Below are 20,805 nucleotides of genomic sequence, written 5' to 3'. Positions count from 1 at the left end.
TTCCCCAAAATGATGAATTTCCTTAATTAAAACACAAAAATCGGCCACCGTTTGGCAATAACGTCCGTCACACACTGAGAAAGAAGGAGAGTCTCATTTGTGAGGAGAGGAAGTACAACATGATACAGACATGCTCTTGTCACTTCTAGCACTCATTAAAGAGCTGGAGCTTTGGACCGAGCGGAGTCGTCTTTGAAGGAATCTTTTAAAAGGCCCTCCAATTAAGGTGCGTGTCCTGCGGGTATCTAAGGAAAGGGAGAGAAGTCCTCGTATTACCCACTCACTGTCCTCCTCTATCAACTGGAGCAGGACTTACAATCTCACGCCGCTCACTACCAAGGAATGATAATGAAAGGGAAGGATAAAGAAGAGCCCCGGCTAAGTGGAACGGGGGGGGGGGGGGGGAATCTCATCCCAGAAAAAAATGCAATCTTCACTGTTGTGTAACTTGAATATCATTGTCTTGCCTTTGGAGGCTTAGGAGCACTAGGGTTCATCGCCATAGAGAGGGAGGAGATATCCCACGCATGTGCACTTGCGGTGGTATCGCAACACAAGCAGGCCAATGATGAGCTGCTGGACTTATGTGCTTCTTTCAACAAATGAACTTCCACTCATAGAAATGTCCAATTTAAGCTGTGGCTAATTCACTGCTGCCACCATCAGTTAATAGATCTGCCTCATTAATCCAGTAGAGTAGCAAGCAGAGCATTGTCCATGGCTCAGTTCCTTACGTAACAAGGCAGAGAGAGACACATCCACTGAAGCTAATGCCAAGGAAACAGGAGGAAAAAGTGTATTTTTAAGTTCGCCGTTGTGTTTCAGCATGGCTACTCCTAAGTACCCACAAACCCCTGGCTTGTCCGACCATGGTAATGGGTAGAGACAACCTGAGCATGGGAGGGTGTTAGAGTAGAGTAGATTGGAGGAGAGGAGAGGCTACAAGAGGATGTGTTTCCTACCCTTATAACTGTGTGGGGGGTGGGCCGTAGGGGTGGTCAGTAGGGGGTAGTGGGAGGTTGAGTGGTCAGAGAGAGAGAGAGAAAATGAGAGAGAACGAGAGGAAGAAAGCGGAAAAACCACACCACAGCTAGCCCTGTTAGCACCAACACTGAACCATTGGCCCTCCCCATCAGCACCTCATGAAATATCTCAAAGGGGTGGTCTATGTGTCTCAATGCTTGGCTAGAGAAAGAGAGAGAAAGAGAGAAAGAGGGAAAGAGAGAGAGAGAAAGACAGCGAGAAAGGGAGAGAGAGCAGAGTTTCTTCTGGACTGTGGTTTCTGGGGCACCGAGGCCCAGGAGTCAGTCAATCTGTCCGGTCCGAGGGAGGCAGCCGGGCGGGGGTTCCTGGGAGGGCTGATTAGACGGATGCTCTCCCATCATCCATCTCGACAGGCCGGCAAAAATTGGCTCGCCCCTCGCAGGGTAGAGTTCACAGGGAGAGGCGATGGGGGAGGATGGGTGGATGGCGGGGGAGAGGGGGGAGGCGGTGCGGGAGAGGGGGGTAGCGCTGAATACCTGTCACAGCCTTTGGTCTGTTTCAGGGAATCTCAGCGGCAAATTAATAAAATATCATTGCTGCTTCCCTGTACTTGCCTACCGTGGCAGGCAGCTCTCCCTCTCCTCTCTCTCTCTGCCTGCACTAACCCCCTGACCTCTTCAGACTACTGTGAGAGATGAGGAGCCGAGGTAACCAGAGAGTGGGCCAGAGTGTCAGGGTGGAGGAGGAAGAGGAAGTTAAAACTCCAGGCAGAGAGAGGAGCAGCATCTATCTCCTCACCGCTGGATGGTAGCTCCACTAGAGAGAGATTGACAAATTACTTCACCATGTCAGGGAGACATTTTGAGTAGTGATATAGTCGGCACAAAAAACAACAACCCTCAACAAACAACAACTTGTGCACAGTACATAAACCTTGACTATATCTCGTATGTGGCAGTGCGGATGCAGTAGAGAAGAGACGTCTATATTCTAGAACACTCAGAAGATGTATCTTAAATCGGAAATACTGTCCGCGTTGTACAACACAAATTCTAGGTCTACAAAGAAAGATGTCCTTCCTTTGAAAACACATTTCTTCATTTTTCTTCTTCTTCTAAAAAAGGAACCCCAGGGGAGTTAGAGGTTTTGGTGTTAATCAACTTGTGTGTCTGTAATGATGTGGATTTATGTAAATGTCGTAATGAATGCGTGTTTAAGTGGGAAAAGCCTTTGCATGTAGGTGTGTGTGTGTGTGCGTCTTTGTGTGTAGGTGTAGGTGTGTGCGTGTCTCTGTTGTGTGTGTGTGTGTTTTGTGTATGTGTGCACATGTGTCTTTTGGTGTGTGTGTATGCACCCATTGGGGGTTGCTTCTAGAGCCACGGTGCAGGTAGAATATGATCATCGTCTTATCCCTAAGCACAATCCATGCTCTCCTTTTCACAACCCCCTGCTCCACAACAAAGTGCCATATGTCTTTCATGTTCGCTCACCGTCTCTTCACAAAGGGTGTTAAACAATATAAGCACGAAACAACACCTCCGGGAGCTGGAGGATCACTTCATGCCCAAAAAATGTCAGAGTAAAAAGTTGGAAAAACATCCCCAGGTTATTTGAGATTGTTTACAGGTACTTGTAACAACCCTGGCAATAGCAAAAACACTCAAAACATTAGTTCCAATGACAGATGAAATTGGATAACTAAGACGCTGTGTTTGCCATGTTGTGTTAAGAGAGAGGACTCGATGCTAGCTAGGAGTTTGTTAGAACACACAACACTTGTAAGTTACTAATAACCTGGTCTTCCATGACCAACCTGTATGTTGGAAGGTGATGCCTCAATCATTGTTTAATTCATGGCTGTCTGTTCTGTAGACTCAACTACCTGGTACATAATGATCACATTCACCTTCCTCCTGGCACCACATGGCTCTGTGTTGACTGGCTGAATCTCAATATGAACATTTCCTCTCTGGTCAATGCTAAGCTAAAGCCCAGAATGCACCCTTACGTCAGCTGGCTAGATGCTAATACTTAGCTAGTACCACTAGTCCGACCGTGTCTGTGGTGGTTGGGGCTCGTGGTCAGTCGACTGGTGTTCGGTACTAGTGGGTTTCACAAGGTGCTTTTTTAAAATGAGTGTTGACAATTAATTTGCTCTACTCAGATGGCTATATTCATATTTTTTAAGGACTCAGTTCTCAACTACGAGGCGCCAACACACAATGTTTCAGATACAAGAGATTTATACAAGAAACGAGGAAAGACATGGCATGTCCTGCCAGGGCACAATTCCCCAAAAGACGATTGAGCTGGTTGAAAACAACAGATGAAGACTGAAATGAAATAAGGCCTTTTAGTTTTGTTCAAGTACTCTGAGGACAGTGGGAAGAGATTGCTCGAAAACGGATTATCCCTACAACGTGGAGAGTTCATAAGAGTCCAAATTCTAACTTTGTTGAAGGGCAGATATGGTATCCCTACGGAAACAGATCATATTTAGCCATGAGTGTCTCCTCTGTGATTACAGGGCTGGGAAATGGAGGCATATTATTGACTCAACTGTGTTCCGGCCTCTATACAGTATAGTAATTACTCCCCAAAAAGCACATTCCCCTAATCCTTCTAATTCCAGATATTTTAGGTCTAATAAGCAAATCAAATCATTGTGTATCGGTTGATCACAAATGAGTTTGGAAACCAATTGGAGTAATTCTGTCTTGAGTCTCCCATCCCAACCGGGACAGAGAGGAGGCGAAATGAAATGTGTGTGTGCCTGCGTGGGCGTTTGCGTGCTCATGCGTACACGCACACGAGTGTGTATAGGTTTATGTGTGTGCTTGATGGTGGTGGTGACCGTTACGTGGCCTGTGTTTGGGCTCACCTGGAGCTCTGTCTGGAAGAAGAACTTCTGTGGGCACTGGGAGCAGTCGTATATCTTATCCTCCTGGCCATGGGCTGAGAAGATGTGCTGCTGGAGCTTACTGGCCTGGACAAATACTGCAGAGAGAGAGACAGAGAGAGGGAGAGAAAGGAAGTGAGTATCTTCTTTGAGTAAAATATCAGACATTTTGCTATTGGAATAAACAGAGCTATCAGAATTTAAGGGTAAATGCAAAATACTCCACAATGACAGGCTAAATAAGAAACATAGAAACAAAGAGGGGAAAGTAATTGCTATAAAGCCGACATATATTGGTTAAAGGCAACGACAACAGATGCTAAATAGGGGCAAATGAATGTGTTGTACTGACAATAAAAAGACATGATTATGAGGTCAGTAATTAAGACAAAAAAAAGGCAACTTTGTATTCTGACACATAATTGGGGTTTTAACAGTGGTCATACCCGGCCGTCCTACGATGGTACAGTGAATGAGCGCATAATGTTACGAGAATAATGAGGATCTTTATTTAGAACTACTTGTTGGGACAACAAGCCAGAAAATAAACAACCACAGAGGAAATTGGCATGGCTTCAAGTGCAAAACATGGCCTCCATTACGCTACATTGCTAATGATATTGACAATATAAATATTCATGCAGAGGCACTATTTATTTATGCAGACTCAGACTACAGTCGCTATGATATAAACACACACACGCACACTTACAAAAGATAAATGAATACTATGCATTTGGGCTTTAATTAAGCCATAGATAGTCCACGTTGGTACAGTATACTAGGGAGACGTGCGTGTGTGTGTACGTCTCTCTCTTGGTGTGTGTGTAATTCTCTCTCTCTCTCTCTGTGTTCACCGAAGAGCACTTCAAACATGCCATTTGTTATCCCAGAAGTCTGTTCTATAAGGACGCATGTTACCTCTGTCTACTCTCTGAGGTCTGGACGCTCCCGAAAAGTGACCATGTGGGGCTGGGCTTCATTTTAATTTCTTAAAGGGACAAAATAACTTTTGTATTAATGCATGCACCGCCTGGGCTGAGGGCCGCAGGGAGGGGGAGTGAAAAGCAGCCGCTAAAGGGGAGGTGTCTATCTGAGAGCACTTTGGGGTTTCTGCAGCTCTATCGCCTCTGACGGGAGCTCTACTGCAGCGCACGGGATGCTCGGCAACATCAACATGTCCCAAAATCAGCTGGGAGAGCTGATATTAATTATTGAGCTGTATATGCCCGAGGTTCACTTAGCTACGGCAGACGGCCGCCCAGATGGCCGCCACGTACGCTCCTGACCTGAGAAATAAAAGTTTATATCTGCAGCTAGCGTTTCGCATCCAGAGTGACAGACACTCACAGACTACTAATATCGCAGTGACAGCTGTCCGTGGGAACACGACTAAACTAAACACAGTGTTGAACACAGAAATGAACATACTCACACTAATGAACAAACAACGCCATGGCTGTAATTATGGGTTATAGCCCACTTCTGAAAATAAATGATCAGAGTGTTCGAGCTGGATGTTCTATTCGCAACAGCTTTGTTTCATCCCAAGGTTAAGTACAACACAAGGCCATCCAAAGCTGGAAATATATAACCGCTTCGTGCTTAGAGGCTACAATGATTGCGGATTTGTCTGTGTTTTTCACATATTTTAGGAAAAAGAAAGTAGGCATGCAGACATACACCATGTGGACATCTGCTCGTCGAACATCTCATTCCCAAATCGTGGGCATTCATATGGAGTTGGTCCCCCCCTCTGCTGCTATAACAGCCTCCACTCTTCCTCGAAGGCTTTCCACTAGATGTGGGAACATTGCTGTGGGGAATTGCTTCCGTTCAGCCACAAGAGCATTAGTGAGGTCGGCACTGATGTCGGGCGATTAGGCCTGGCTCGCAGTTGGCGTTCCAATTCATCCCAAAGGTGTTGGATGGAGTTGAGGTCAGGGCGCTGTGCATGCCAGTCAAGTTCTTCCACACCGATCTCGACAGACAATTTCTGCATGGACCTCACTTTGTGCACCGGGGCATTGCCATGCTGAAACAGGAAAGGGCTTTCCCTAAATTGCTGCCACAAAGTTTGAAGCACAGAATCATCTAGAATGTCATTGTATGCTGTAGCGTTAAGATTTCCCTTCACTGGAACTAAGTGGTATAGCCCGAATGATAAAAATCAGCCCGAGACTATTATTCCTTCCCCACCAAACTTTACAGTTGGCACTATGCATTTGGGTAGGTAGCGTTCTCCTGGCACCCGCCAAATCCAGATTGGTCCATCGGACTGCCAGATGGTGAAGCGTGATTAATCACTCCAGAGAACACATTTTCACTACTCCATAGTCCAATGGCGGTGAGCTTTACACCACTCCAGTTGATGCTTGGCATTGTGCATGGTGATCTTAGGCCTGTGTGTGGCTGCTCGGCCATGGAAACCCATTTTATGATGCTCCCGATGAACAGTTTTATGCTGACGTGCTTCCAGAGGCAGTTTGGAATTCAGTAGTGAGTGTTGCAACCGAGGACATTTTTTATTTTTACACGCTACGCGCTTCAGCACTCGGCGGTCTCATTCTGTGAGTTGTGTGGTCTACCACTTCGCGGCTGAGCCGTTGTTGCTCCTAGACATTTCAACTTCCCAATAACGATGTGAATATCTATGTTTTGTTCCCCGAGCCACTTAGTGGCAAAGTGCTCCATCATGCTGGAAAAGGCATTGTTCGTCACCAGGGGATTCATCAGAGAAAATGCCTTTACCCCGGTCCTCAGCAGTCCAATCCCTGTACATTTTGCAGAATATCAGTCTGTCCCTGATGCTTTTCCTAGAGAGAATTGGCTTCTTTGCCTGTGAAGCCCTTATTGTGCAATGCAATGATGACAGCACATGTTTCCTTGCAGGTAACCATGGTTGACAGAGGATGAACAATGATTCCAAGCACCACCCTCATTTTGAAGCTTCCAGTCTGTTATTCAAACTCAATCAGCATAACAGAGTGATCTCCAGCCTTGTCCTCGTCAACACTCACACCTGTGTTAACGAGAGAATCACTGACATGATGTCAGCTGGTCCTTTTGCGGCAGGGCTGAAATGCAGTGGAAATGTTTTTGGGGGATTCAGTTCATTTGCATGGCAAAGTGGGACTTTGCAATGAGTTGGAATTCCTCTGATCATTCTTCATACCATTCTGGAGTATATGCAAATTACCATCATACAAACTGAGGCAACAGACTTTTTGAAAATTAATATTTGTGTAATTCTCAAAACTTTTGGCCACGACTGTACAGTGCCTTCAGAAAGTATTTACACCCCTTGACTTTTTCTATATTTTGTTGTGCCTGAATTTAAAATGTATTAAATTGCGATTTTTCTGTCACCTACACACAATAGCCATAATGTCAAAGCGGAATAAAGTACTTTGAAACTTTTACAAATCAATACAAAATGGAAAGTTGAAATGTCTTGAGTCAATAAGTATTCAACCTCTTTGTTATGGCAAGCCCAAATATGTTCTTAAACAAGTAACATTATAAGTTGCACGGAGTCACTGTGTGTGCAATAATAGTGTTTAACAGTATTTTTGAATGACCACCTCATCTCTGTACCCCACACATACAGATAATTGTAAGGTCTCTCAGTCGAGCAGTGAATTTCAAACACAGATTCAACCACAAAGACCAGGGAGGTTTTTCCAATGCCTCGCAAAGAAGGGCACCTATTGGTAGATGGGTAAAACACTACATTGCAGACATTGAATATCCCTTGAAGCATGGTAAAGTTATTAATTACACCTTGGATGGTGTATCAATACACCCAGTCACTTCAAAGATACAGGCGTCCTTCCTAACTCAGTTGCCGGAGAGGAAGGAAAACGCTCAGGGAATTCACTATGAGGCCAATTGTGACTTTAAAACAGTTACAAAGTTTAATGCTGTGATAGGAGAAAACTGAGGATGGATCAACAACATTGTGGTTATGCCACAATACTAACCTAATGGACAGAGTGAAAAGGAAGCCTGTACAGAAAAGAAATACTCTAAAACATGCATCCTGTTTGCAACAAGGCACTAAAGTAATACTGGGAAAAAAACTAGGTAAACCAGGTAAAACCTGGTGATTCATGATTCATCTGTTGTAAAAAGGTTGAATATGGGGTATGATGGGACCAGAGTTTTTTCTAATCAGGTGACATGGTTTTAAAAAAACTCCTGGAAAAACTCCTGGCCTTGGGAAGGATGAAAACCCTGTCGAGCTGCAGCAACCATGTACTTGTTAATATGAATTATATTTTTAAAGGAGGCCTAGGGAGGTTTCCTATACACAGACATAGAGAAAGCAACATGATTGGACAATAAAACTCACAGGGCTGAGTTAGCTTTTTGCAGGTTTGCACGGTGTACTCCTCCTGCCCTATGCAACTGTAGGCTTGATAAAACGGGAACTCAGTCTGTCAGCTATTGTGTTTATTGATTAATTTCCAGTTAGATAGAAAACATCTAGGTAGCCTAGTCAGCTAAAGTTTGTTCTGAGGTGTTTTTGATTTCATGTCAATGCTAATATGGCAACTGTAATTACGTATTCGAGAGACAACAAGTGCTCATTTTGCAAATGTATTTATGTTATCAATAAACATTGGATAAAAATATAGTTTACATGTTGTCAATAATCTAAGCCAACCCTATCTGTTTTGCAGCATAATTACGCACAACCAACCCGCCTATGCAGCTGCTGTTGTTAGTAGCCTACAGTTGATTAGACTGAAAAATACTATTGTTTCCATGCAATACAGCATGCAAGATCGATAATGTTTAAGTGTAATGGCTGCTACACTTACGTGAGAGTCTGTCGGGAGTGATGTGTTATCATGCTAAATAAATACCGCAGGAAAGTGGAGAGCGTTGTGTGTTGTGCCCCGCCCACGCAACCTGCAATTTCCGTGAATCTGATTGGTCAACACACACAGAAAGCCTGCCGCAACACTTCGATGAGAATGACAGAGAAAATGGGCACAAGTTGACAAATCATGAGGCAAATCGGTCTAAAAAACAGCACTTTGCCCTCTTTTACCACTCAATATATTTGATTAACCTAAATCAAAAGTGGTATGGCGCTTCCACACCTGACTGAAAAGTGATGTGGCAAATGCCGCCTCGCCACATGTTTTCCTGCGGCCCTGAACGAGACACAAGTTGCATCAGCATGGCACAGCTAGGGCATCAATGCATAACTCAGCATTCATTCACCGGCATCATGCATACGTGTACAATGAAAGCTGAAAGCATTACAGGCAGAGTGTCTGTCGAGAGAGAGAGAGACTGAGACGGAGAGAGCAAGAAAGAGAGAGTGAATGATAGAGACAGTGAAAGACAGGGAGACCGATCGAAAAAACAAGTGTGTGCGCGAGAAAGAGAGAGAGAGAGTGCGCGAATACGAGGAATCCAACTTTGTGGTCTTTTCTGGCTGTGTGAGTGGAGGCCGACTGAGTGAATGAGGCTGAGCAGGGCTGGGGCCAGTCTGGGCTGGGCGGCGGGGCGGAGGGGCCAAGGTCTCCTGGCTGTGGGGGATATTAAGCACTCTGATTAGATCTCAAGGGCCTCCGCCATGGCAGACGTCTCCTTTACTACAGGCCCCGGCACAGGCCCCAGCTCATCTTTATTTTGGCAGGGTGGATGATGCTCTCTGCAGGCTATCTCTCTCTAACTCTCTACACATACAACACCAATGCTAAGCTCTTTGTATAGGGGAAAAGTTGATCCTGCTTTTTTCTTTAAAAAAAATAAGTATTTATCGGTTCTATTTACTTCTCTTTTAATTTCACATGATGGAGTTCGTGATAATATAGATTTAAATTTGCTGCAACAGGAGTGAGTGCTCTGTGACTGATGTTATTTTATTGTTGGTAATTAACTTCATTTTGTGATGCTTTTTAATAGGTATTTTATTTGGAAAAACCTAATTCTAAAATCGTTACGGAAGAGACTGGCAAGTTCATGGAGGACCAGCTAATTAATATACCTATTTGTCATAAACTTGCTATTGTCAGAAAAAGACAAAGAACATCCTGGAGTTTTGTGACTTTCAGTTTCCTGCTGTGACATAAGGGGGGGAAACACATTCATCCTGAACACTTTCTTCTGTTTTCTTTGTCTTAACCCTCATAATATTCCCAATCACATTTTCCCTGGCAGCCCCTCGCAGCCACTCCTAAGGGTGCAGGCAGAGCAGACACTTCTAGCTGCAGGCTCCCCCACTTCTGAAACCTGTCAAAGCTTTCCTGGGAGAGTCAGCCTCACTCTCTCTCGCTGTCTCTCATCATCCAGGGGCTTATGGACCCCTCTCCTCTCCTCCCGTTCCCCAGCTCTCTTCTCCTTCTCTTCTCTCCCTTCATCCTTTCATCTTACATTCACAACTTGCAATTTGCAGAGCTGCACTGTAGCTTTCCCCAAAGTTTTCTTCTCCTTCCTTTCTATCTATGTTTTTCTTCCAGCTCCTGTATGGCCTATCCGTTCTGTCCGTTCTCTACCGCCACCAGACTACACTATAATTAACTCAGAGGAACAACTGACAGTCACTTGGACCCTCCCACATAGACATGGCTCACCGGGTAGACTGGAAATAGAACATTTAGATAGAGACTTTTAAGTGGGATACATTTTTTCAAGGACAGACTGGGTCTCACCGACAAACCGCCTCCAACCCATTTCTCCTTATCCAGAGAATGCCTGAGAAACCCAGTGTGCTCCCTCCCTCCCTCGACAGAAGCAGGCCTTTCAGTCTCTCCCTCTATACTCCCCATGGTCCACCACTTCCATCCTCCATCTATCCCCGTTCCCCACCTCTGTGTGTCTGTTCTACCACCACTGTCCTGAGGGTGCTCTCACTCTCTCTCTCTCTCTCTGCTTTCCTTCCTCTCCTGCACCCGCCATCGGGATCGATATGGACGCAGAGGGAGACGGGGCGACCTGTCTGTCAAAGCTACAGGTGAAGAAAGGCTCATATGAAGAAAGCATGCTCTGTATATTAAACGGAACGACCCTGGTGGGGGGAGGGAGGAGGAGGGTGAGAGGGAGAGGGAAATATCAATAAGCTCCTGGTAAAAGAGAGATAAGGCCAACCAGCAATGAGAGAAGAGGGGGATGAGAGGAGGGGTGGAGAAGACTGAGGAAAAGAGAGGGAAAGAACCCCGAGTGAGGATCTGCTGGACGATAGGAAAAGAGAAGAGCTGGAGACCGAATGAAGAAGAGAGGAGGAGGGAAAAGAGGAAACCAGTAAAACGATGAGACTTCCAAAACATTACATGATGGAACAAGTCATGAAACAATTATTATAAAACAAAGCTAAAAATGAGTAAAGTGAGTAAAAAGCTGAGGAATGGAAAATAGTGAAAATAAAGAGTACAGCTAGAGCTGATAGAGGGGGGGAGAAAGAGTACAACTATAGAGCTGAAAGAGGGGGAGAAAGAGTACAACTATAGAGCTGATAGAGGGGGAGATAGAGTACAGCTATAGAGCTGATAGAGTGGGAGAAAGAGTACAGCTATAGAGCTGAGAGAGGGGGAGAAAGAGTACAACTATAGAGCTGATAGAGGGGGAGAAAGAATACAGCTATAGAGCTGATAGAGGGGGAGAAAGAGTACAACTATAAAGCTGATAGAGAGGGGAGAAAGAGTACAACTATAAAGCTGATAGAGAGGGGAGAAAGAGTACAACTATAAAGCTGATAGAGAGGGGAGAAAGAGTACAGCTATAGAGCTGATAGAGGGGGGGAGAAAGAGTACAACTATAGAGCTGATAGAGAGGGGAGAAAGAGTACAACTATAGAGCTGATAGAGAGGGGATAAAGAGTACAACTATGAGCTGATAGAGGGGGGAGAAAGAGTACAACTATAGAGCTGATAGAGAGGGGAGAAAGAGTACAACTATAGAGCTGATAGAGAGGGGAGAAAGAGTACAACTATAGAGCTGATAGAGAGGGGAGAAAGAGTACAACTATAAAGCTGATAGAGGTGGAGAAAGAGTACAACTATAGAGCTGATAGAGAGGGGAGAAAGAGTACAACTATAAAGCTGATAGAGAGGGGAGAAAGAGTACAACTATAGAGCTGATAGAGTGGGGAGAAAGAGTACAACTATAGAGCTGATAGAGAGGGAGAAAGACTACAACTATAGAGCTGATAGAGAGGGGAGAAAGAGTACAACTATAGAGCTGATAGAGGGGGAGAAAGAGTACAACTATAGAGCTGATAGAGAGGGAGAAAGACTACAACTATAGAGCTGATAGAGAGGGGAGAAAGAGTACAACTATAGAGCTGATAGAGGGGGAGAAAGACTACAACTATAGAGCTGATAGAGAGGGGAGAAAGAGTACAACTATAGAGCTGATAGAGGGGGAGAAAGAGTACAACTATAGAGCTGATAGAGGGGGGGGGAGAAAGAGTACAACTATAGAGCTGATAGAGAGGGGAGAAAGAGTACAACTATAGAGCTGATAGAGAGGGGAGAAAGAGTACAACTATAGAGCTGATAGAGAGGGGAGAAAGAGTACAACTATAGAGCTGATAGAGGGGGGAGAAAGAGTACAGCTATAGAGATGATAGAGAGGGGAGAAAGAGTACAACTATAGAGCTGATAAAGGGGGAGAAAGAGTACAACTATAGAGCTGAGAGAGGGGGAGAAAGAGTACAACTATAGAGCTGAGAGAGGGGGAGAAAGAGTACAACTATAGAGCTGATAGAGGGGGAGAAAGAGTACAACTATAGAGCTGATAGAGGGGGGAGAAAGAGTACAGCTAAAGAGCTGATAGAGAGGGGAGAAAGAGTACAACTATACAGCTGATAGAGGGGGAGAAAGAGTACAACTATAGAGCTGATAGAGGGGGGAAAGAGTACAACTATAAAGCTGATAGAGGGGGAGAAAGAGTACAGCTATAGAGCTGATAGAGAGGGGAGAAAGAGTACAACCATAGAGCTGAGAGAGGGGAGAAAGAGTACAGCTATAGAGCTGAGAGAGGGGGGAGAAAGAGTACAACTATAGAGCTGATAGAGGGGGGAGAAAGAATACAGCTATAGAGCTGATAGAGGGGGAGAAAGAGTACAACTATAAAGCTGATAGAGAGGGGAGAAAGAGTACAACTATAAAGCTGATAGAGAGGGGAGAAAGAGTACAACTATAAAGCTGATAGAGAGGGGAGAAAGAGTACAGCTATAGAGCTGATAGAGGGGGGGAGAAAGAGTACAACTATAGAGCTGATAGAGAGGGGAGAAAGAGTACAACTATAGAGCTGATAGAGAGGGGATAAAGAGTACAACTATAGAGCTGATAGAGGGGGGAGAAAGAGTACAACTATAGAGCTGATAGAGAGGGGAGAAAGAGTACAACTATAGAGCTGATAGAGAGGGGAGAAAGAGTACAACTATAGAGCTGATAGAGAGGGGAGAAAGAGTACAACTATAAAGCTGATAGAGGTGGAGAAAGAGTACAACTATAAAGCTGATAGAGAGGGGAGAAAGAGTACAACTATAGAGCTGATAGAGTGGGGAGAAAGAGTACAACTATAGAGCTGATAGAGAGGGGAGAAAGAGTACAACTATAGAGCTGATAGAGGGGGAGAAAGAGTACAGCTATAGAGCTGATAGAGTGGGAGAAAGAGTACAGCTATAGAGCTGAGAGAGGGGGGAGAAAGAGTACAACTATAGAGCTGATAGAGGGGGGAGAAAGAATACAGCTATAGAGCTGATAGAGGGGGAGAAAGAGTACAACTATAGAGCTGATAGAGGGGGAGAAAGAGTACAGCTATAGAGCTGATAGAGAGGGGAGAAAGAGTACAACTATAGAGCTGAGAGAGGGGGAGAAAGAGTACAACTATAGAGCTGAGAAAGGGGGAGAAAGAGTACAACTATAGAGCTGAGAAAGGGGGAGAAAGAGTACAACTATAGAGCTGATAGAGGGGGAGAAAGAGTACAACTATAGAGCTGATAGAGGGGGAGAAAGAGTACAACTATAGAGCTGATAGAGGGGGAGAAAGAGTACAGCTAAAGAGCTGATAGAGAGGGGAGAAAGAGTACAACTATAGAGCTGATAGAGAGGGGAGAAAGAGTACAACTATACAGCTGATAGAGGGGGAGAAAGAGTACAACTATAGAGCTGATAGAGGGGGGGTACAACTATAAAGCTGATAGAGGGGGAGAAAGAGTACAGCTATAGAGCTGATAGAGAGAGGAGAAAGAGTACAACCATAGAGCTGAGAGAGGGGGAGAAAGAGTACAGCTATAGAGCTGAGAGAGAGGGGAGAAAGAGTACAGCTATAGAGCTGAGAGAGGGGGGAGAAAGAGTACAGCTATAGAGCTGAGAGAGGGGGAGAAAGAGTACAACTATAGATAGAGCTGATAGAGGGGGAGAAAGAGTACAACTATAGAGCTGATAGAGTGGGAGAAAGAGTACAACTATAGAGCTGATAGAGGGGGGAGAAAGAGTACAGCTAAAGAGCTGATAGAGAGGGGAGAAAGAGTACAACTATAGAGCTGATAGAGGGGGAGAAAGAGTACAACTATAGAGCTGATAGAGGGGGGAGAAAGAGTACAACTATAAAGCTGATAGAGGGGGAGAAAGAGTACAGCTATAGAGCTGATAGAGAGGGGAGAAAGTGTACAACTATAGAGCTGAGAGAGGGGGAGAAAGAGTACAGCTATAGAGCTGAGAGAGAGGGGAGAAAGAGTACAGCTATAGAGCTGAGAGAGGGGGAGAAAGAGTACAGCTATAGAGCTGAGAGAGGGGAGAAAGAGTACAGCTATAGAGCTGAGGGAGGGGGGAGAAAGAGTACAGTTATAGAGCTGAGAGAGGGGGAGAAAGAGTACAGCTATAGAGCTGAGAGAGGGGGAGAAAGAGTACAGCTATAGAGCTGAGAGAGGGGGAGAAAGAGTGGTGAGGAGCTGGAAGACAAGTTAACGACTTTGCAGATTTCATTATAGAGATAGTTAACCCTGTTGATACTAAAGGAGGGCGTTATCCTCTCCGGGGGAGTCCTGCATGGTCCTTCCACCTCCTCGCACACAGACAGATGAGATCATTACAGCTATCAGCACCACCGACATCCACAATTAGCACTTTATTCTCCCTCCTTCACTTCACACACTCTCTCTCTCTCTCTCTCTCTCTCTCTCTCTCTCTCTCTCTCTCTCTCTCTCTCTCTCTCTCTCTCTCTCTCTCTCTCTCTCTCTCTCTCTGTGTTTCTGCTCATGACAGTCTGTAGGTGTCAGTCTGGAGGCAATTTGAGTAAATAAAAAGGGGCCTGCAGTAAACTGCTCTCAGCTTTGGCTGACCTGCCTGTCTGACCTTTCCCCACTCCTTTAGAAAACCATTTGCCATTTCAAACAAATAATGAGCTTTATGGAAACATGGCTTTGCATACATGCACACGCACGCACGCACACACACACACACACACACACACACACACACACACACACACACACACACACACACACACACACACACACACACACACACACACACACACACACACACACACACACACACACACACACACACACACACACACACACACACACACACACACACACACACACACACACACACGCACTCACCTGTGAAGCAGACTGGACACTTGAAGGTGCCGCCCATGCCCTCGAAGCTGTGCTCGATCAGGTGGCATTGGAGTTTGGCTGGCGAGTCAAACGACTGACTGCAGAGCTTACACTCATGGTTCAGACCCTCTTCTATGGAGAAAGAAACAAGAGAACACCCCAAATAAGACAGTCAGAAGTGAATCATCAGAGCACCAACAGCAGAGAGGGATCCAGTCTATTCCTTTTCTTTTCTCCTCCTTCCCCATTTCATTTAGCTCCAACACATTTGTGTCAAAGGCTCCTGCCTGTGACTTTCACAGCTCGTACGAGAAGCAATATAATGTGTGATCTAGACCCATCAGGCATAAATTGGACGGCCAGTGGGGGGCCTAATTGCACAGGCGAGGTCTTGCACTTTGAACATGGCAAGCTTGGCTCTTTTTGATTGGCTTACACACAAATTAATTTCTGGGCGACTTGGTGTGGGCAAATGAATGTGTAGTGCAGTGCTAGGTTAATAAGGGAAAGTGCAATACACGAAGAAGCATATAGGCTAATGTACAGATGAAATGACAAATGTAAGAATAGCCAAGCGTGGAAACAGACTTATTACCTAATCAAAATATAAAAGTAAACGATACGAGTAGCATTCAATTGGATTCGATAAGTGGTCATTATAGAGATCTCACCATACCAACCTTTACATCCCTTCATTATCACCATGGCAACCCACTACATAACCACCGACGACATTATTCTGATTATTGTGGATGAGTACAATTAAAATCTGTTAAAATCCGTTTTTGTCTACTTCAATTTGACTCCATCTCTCCTCGAATAAAAATCTCCTATATTTGTCATAACTAATACATAAAGTTAGATATTGCCCGTGACAATGCCGTGTGTCTCCATTCCCCCATCACATTAGAATGTGTGGCACGTCTTCCTACAGACGTTAGATTACCTTGGACCGACAAGGCAGTTGATAGCTGAAATAACTGCCGTTGGGTTCAGACGCTGAACCTGCCCTATCGCTCATTTGCTGCACAACGATCCGCTGACTCAGACTTCGACAGAGCCAATTGGAGCGGAGCTGCCCATCTCCTGAACTACACGTCAATAAAAACCTTGTGCACTCTCCATGGGGTTGGGCCTGTGGTCTGTCAAAGTTCCCCTGTCCCGTGAAGTATGGGTCCAGGCATGGGGCCAACTAGAGGGGGGGTGGGGGATATGGGGAGGAGGGTCTCTGGGGGCCCAACCAGGGCTGGGGCTCATCCTTCAGTCTCTACAGCCCAATGCGCACAACATGGGCCCAGGGTGCCAGACGTGCAAACACACAATCCACCAGCTGTGGCTATACCAGGCTCTGGAGGATCAGAGCGGGGGGTTTACCGGATGGGCCTTGGGCAAATCTGGCAACCTGACTCACAGATCTGGCAACACCGCTCAGCTAAACAACAATGGCCTGCGATGAATGGGAACAGATTGAACCCAGATCCACCTAGATGCCCGTGTTTTAAAAGCCCACACACTGCCAGTGACTTTCCCATTTGTACTTTTATGGTCAATTGTTGTTTCGCTGCTCAAAGCACACATTAAACAACATGGGCTAGTTCACTCCACTAACAACATTTGGCAAAATGATAACAATCTACTAATTTCTGAAACCTGCAGTCGATTACAACAGGCTTTACCACATAACATAAATAAACAAATGACAATATCAGGTTGAATTCAATTGGTTTACACCTTTACAAGTGGGGTGGGGTCACTTCATAAGGGTGCTACAGTAACAAAGAAATATGTTCATCTGTTTTGGTGACTAGCCTATTCTATACCTCAAGATTGAACTAGAGTATAGAATGAAAAATACAACCCAATGACCTGGGCTGTTCTAGAAAAAAGGGCAACATGGTGAGTCTACTCATGTATTACATACAGAGTCTGTTTGTGCAGTATGTCACCACAGGCTCCTCTAGGCCTGCCGTCTTCTCCTTATAACCCAACCATCTGGCCCTGTAAAGCAGATGAGGAAATTCTACCAAGGCCTCAAAACAAACATTTAAAGCTGGCATAGTCTGGAAGAACTATTGTCTTACCGTGTGTGTCTGGCTCAGTGGCTTACAGTATGGATGGATAGGTACAAATAACAATCAGAGGAGATGATCATGTCGCTTGTGATCTTGCCCTCCCTTTTGAAAGACACGCTGTGTGTGTGTATGTGTGTGTGAGTGTGTATGTGTTTGTATGTGTGTGTGTATGTGTGTGTGTGAATCATTTGTGCACCTGTTCAAGATAGTGAACGAGTTGGAGTTGGGTCCACTTTGATCCCCATTCAACGTGGCTGTGAGTGTGTGTGTGTGTGTGTGTGTGTGTGTGTGTGTGTGTGTGTGTGTGTGTGTGTGTGTGTGTGTGTGTGTGTGTGTGTGTGTGTGTGTGTGTGTGTGTGTGTGTGTGTGTGTGTGTGTGTGTGTGTGTGTGTGTGTGTATTCAGAGTGCTCCATGCCTGTGCCCATAGGTGCAGCCATGGTTTAACCCTGGAGCACATTCCTGTCCCTTCAGAGACCTGGCCTGCCTCATTATGCAGATAACTCTGCACCTGCCCAACTGTCTGACCTTGGGTGCATGTGTGTTTGTGTGGGTGAGTGTGAGTGGGTGTGTATGTGTGAATCTAAGACATGTGTTTGCTTGTTAGTATGAGAAGTATTCACTACTGTGTGTATGTGTGCATGTGTATATGTGTATTCTCGTGTAAGTGTGTAAGTGTGCATGTGTGTATTTGTGTGTGTGTATGTGAAGAGTGAGTGTGTGTGTAAAAGAACACAGGACAAGTGGAGTGTACACGTCTGTTCCGCACTGACAGTCCCTGTAATGTTTCTGTGTATTAGGGGACGGGTCTGTATGCAGCAGTGGATCACACTGGCAGTCTCTTCCTTAGTGAGAGTCAGGGGAGGAACTCAGCCAGCGCTCCCCTATAGCTCCCTCGTCGGTGTGAGGTCACTTCCTGTCGCTCCCCTGGCCTCCCCCAGGGCTGTCAAATCAGCACAGAGCATTCAAGAGCCCCCATCCCAGCCCACTCTGCACCGACAGGAGCAGACTCTGGATATAGTCACAGAGCCACTGGGGACTGGCAGCTCTACCTCCCCCTCCCTCCCTCCCTCCATTCTCCTGAGTGTCCCTCCCTCCACTGCCACCACCCTGTCCCCCTGCACTCATAAGAGAAATCCTTTAGATGAGAGCTGCTCTGTTCCTGCTCCTCTAAGCGTCCCTGACACGAGCAAAGCAAGCCTATCTGCATATCCACAGGGCCTGGTGGCACTCCTAAGGCTCATGGTTTATGTATTCCACAACTCCTTAAAACACAAACGCCTAATATCTCTCCCATGTGGAAGGAGGGAGACGGAGGTGGAATACTATTTCTAAAAAAGGACAGTACTATTTCTTCTTCTTGTGTTTAGTCTTTAGCAAACAGGCTGAAGTTCATGTTCTGTTGAAGGTTGTTTTGGTTGTTTGGGACACTGGGGTTTGTTTTCTTGCTGTCTTGTCTGGCTGTCCAGGTTGTGTTGCTTACACCACTTATACATGAATGATAGTACAGCTTTGTGTATACTGTATGAGTACGTAGAGTACAGATATAGGATCTTAATTTGATCACTTTTTTTGTCCATACTGTAACCGTCTGAGAACCTATGTATGTTTATTTGAGCTTGGTGTGATCGTGGTTTTGCCCTAAGGTTATTTTGCTTACAACCTTCCCACATCTTTCTGGGAAAGGTGCAGGTCATTTGCATAACTTTGGAATATTCTCAGTACATTTAAGGAACTTGACAAAAAACATAATTTTCTCAGTATTTCATGACTTTAACAGAATGTTTCCTTAAAGTTCAAACATATTTATTTCACAGTTCCTTGTGATATTAAGACAGGCGACAAGGTTTATACAAATCTCCGCTGTTTTTGTGGAATTGACACTGGCTGGAACCCAGTTTTAACCAATCAGCATCCAGGATTAGACCCACCCGTTGTATAATGTACTATAGGTCACAGAGAACAAATAGAATACAACTGAGGAAATTGCCAGGCATTTCCATTTTAGTCATTCAGCAGACACTCTTATCCAGAGCGACTTACAATTAGTGCATTCATGTTAAGAAAGCTAAGTGAGACAATAACATATCATAATCGTTGGGATTGTTTGAGATAGGGTTCAGACGTTTGTGAAAGATGGGCAGGAACTCGCTGTCCTGAAAGAAGGAAGCTTGTTCCACTATACAGGACACAGTAGGCCTCAAAATCCAGACTGGGCCACGGCTGTTTCTGTAAGACAGTCACATATCCTCCGTTCCAACAGCTTTCATCTACAAACTCAGAAATGATACTTGTGACTGTTGTACTTTTAGAAATTGACAGAAGGCAAGAGAAGGATCTCATTTGGGTTTTGAGAGGACATCCTAGTATATAGAGAAAAGCTATATGGTTGTGTATGGCACTGTAGCATGGTAGAGTAAACATCTCAGGGCCTGTAAACAGTAGGTGGGTTTACTTGGCTCTACCTCTCCACGGGAACTATATATTAACATATAATGGGGGGGAAATCAGAGTGATTAAGGCCCAGGGAATTATGGGTGAATACAAATCAACGCCGCCTCTCTGTGCGGTGGTGTGTGTGTGTGTGTGTGTGTGTGTGTGTGTGTGTGTGTGTGTGTGTGTGTGTGTGTGTGTGTGTGTGTGTGTGTGTGTGTGTGTGTGTGTGTGTGTGTGTGTGTGTGTGTGTGTGTGTGTGTGTGTGTGTTCTCTGGAGATATAGAACCACTTCTCACGTGGAACTCGGGTTCATTTTAGAGATACTACAAGGCCCATTAGAGCGTTGAGAAGAGGAAGGGGGCGGGGATGTGGTTGTAGCTGGTAGGTGGGAGCTAGCTACCGCACAGGGACCAGGCTCCCACTGGACCTAGGCTGATTGGAGAACTGGCGCCTGGAGGCGAACATAACTAATGTCTATCTCCTGCCTTCTCAGTTTAAAGAGGAGGACATGCAATTATGTACAACATTATAGAATAAACCCTATAGGAAAGCTATCTAATCCTGGAAATCACCCTCATTACGATACAAGTATGATGATAACGATGACCTAATATGGTCAAATGCTAGCCAATTACCTCGTTAGGACTGATAAAATGACCTTTATACCAGATATATGAGGGAAAAAAATAATAATATAGGGGAGATGTGTAGCGGAGAAGAGTACCCACTCATGACAAAAGAGAGAATAATGGAATCTGGAAGATTGAAGAACAAGGTGTCACAGACAGGCAGACAAACAGACCCCATGTCAGGTTCCCAAGTT

At 45.1% G+C, this 20,805-nt stretch overlaps 1 protein-coding gene across 6 annotated transcripts in view; it reads right to left on the bottom strand.

Moving 5' to 3' along the window:
* LOC124041785 (zinc finger protein 521-like) overlaps positions 1 to 20,805 on the bottom strand; it is a 158,271-nt gene that overhangs the window by 16,373 nt on the left and 121,093 nt on the right. For all 6 annotated transcript variants that reach the window (XM_046359805.1, XM_046359806.1, XM_046359807.1 and 3 more), the window contains 2 exons: positions 15,477 to 15,608; positions 3,866 to 3,981 (listed from right to left, as the gene is read on the bottom strand). In XM_046359805.1, the coding sequence (XP_046215761.1) occupies positions 3,866 to 3,981; positions 15,477 to 15,608 (248 nt within the window). The remainder of the gene's footprint in view (positions 1 to 3,865; positions 3,982 to 15,476; positions 15,609 to 20,805) is intronic.

The sequence above is a fragment of the Oncorhynchus gorbuscha genome, linkage group LG08 (assembly GCF_021184085.1).
Source record: "Oncorhynchus gorbuscha isolate QuinsamMale2020 ecotype Even-year linkage group LG08, OgorEven_v1.0, whole genome shotgun sequence".
Lineage (NCBI taxonomy): Eukaryota > Metazoa > Chordata > Actinopteri > Salmoniformes > Salmonidae > Oncorhynchus > Oncorhynchus gorbuscha.
This window is presented reverse-complemented; position numbering and strand designations above follow the sequence as displayed.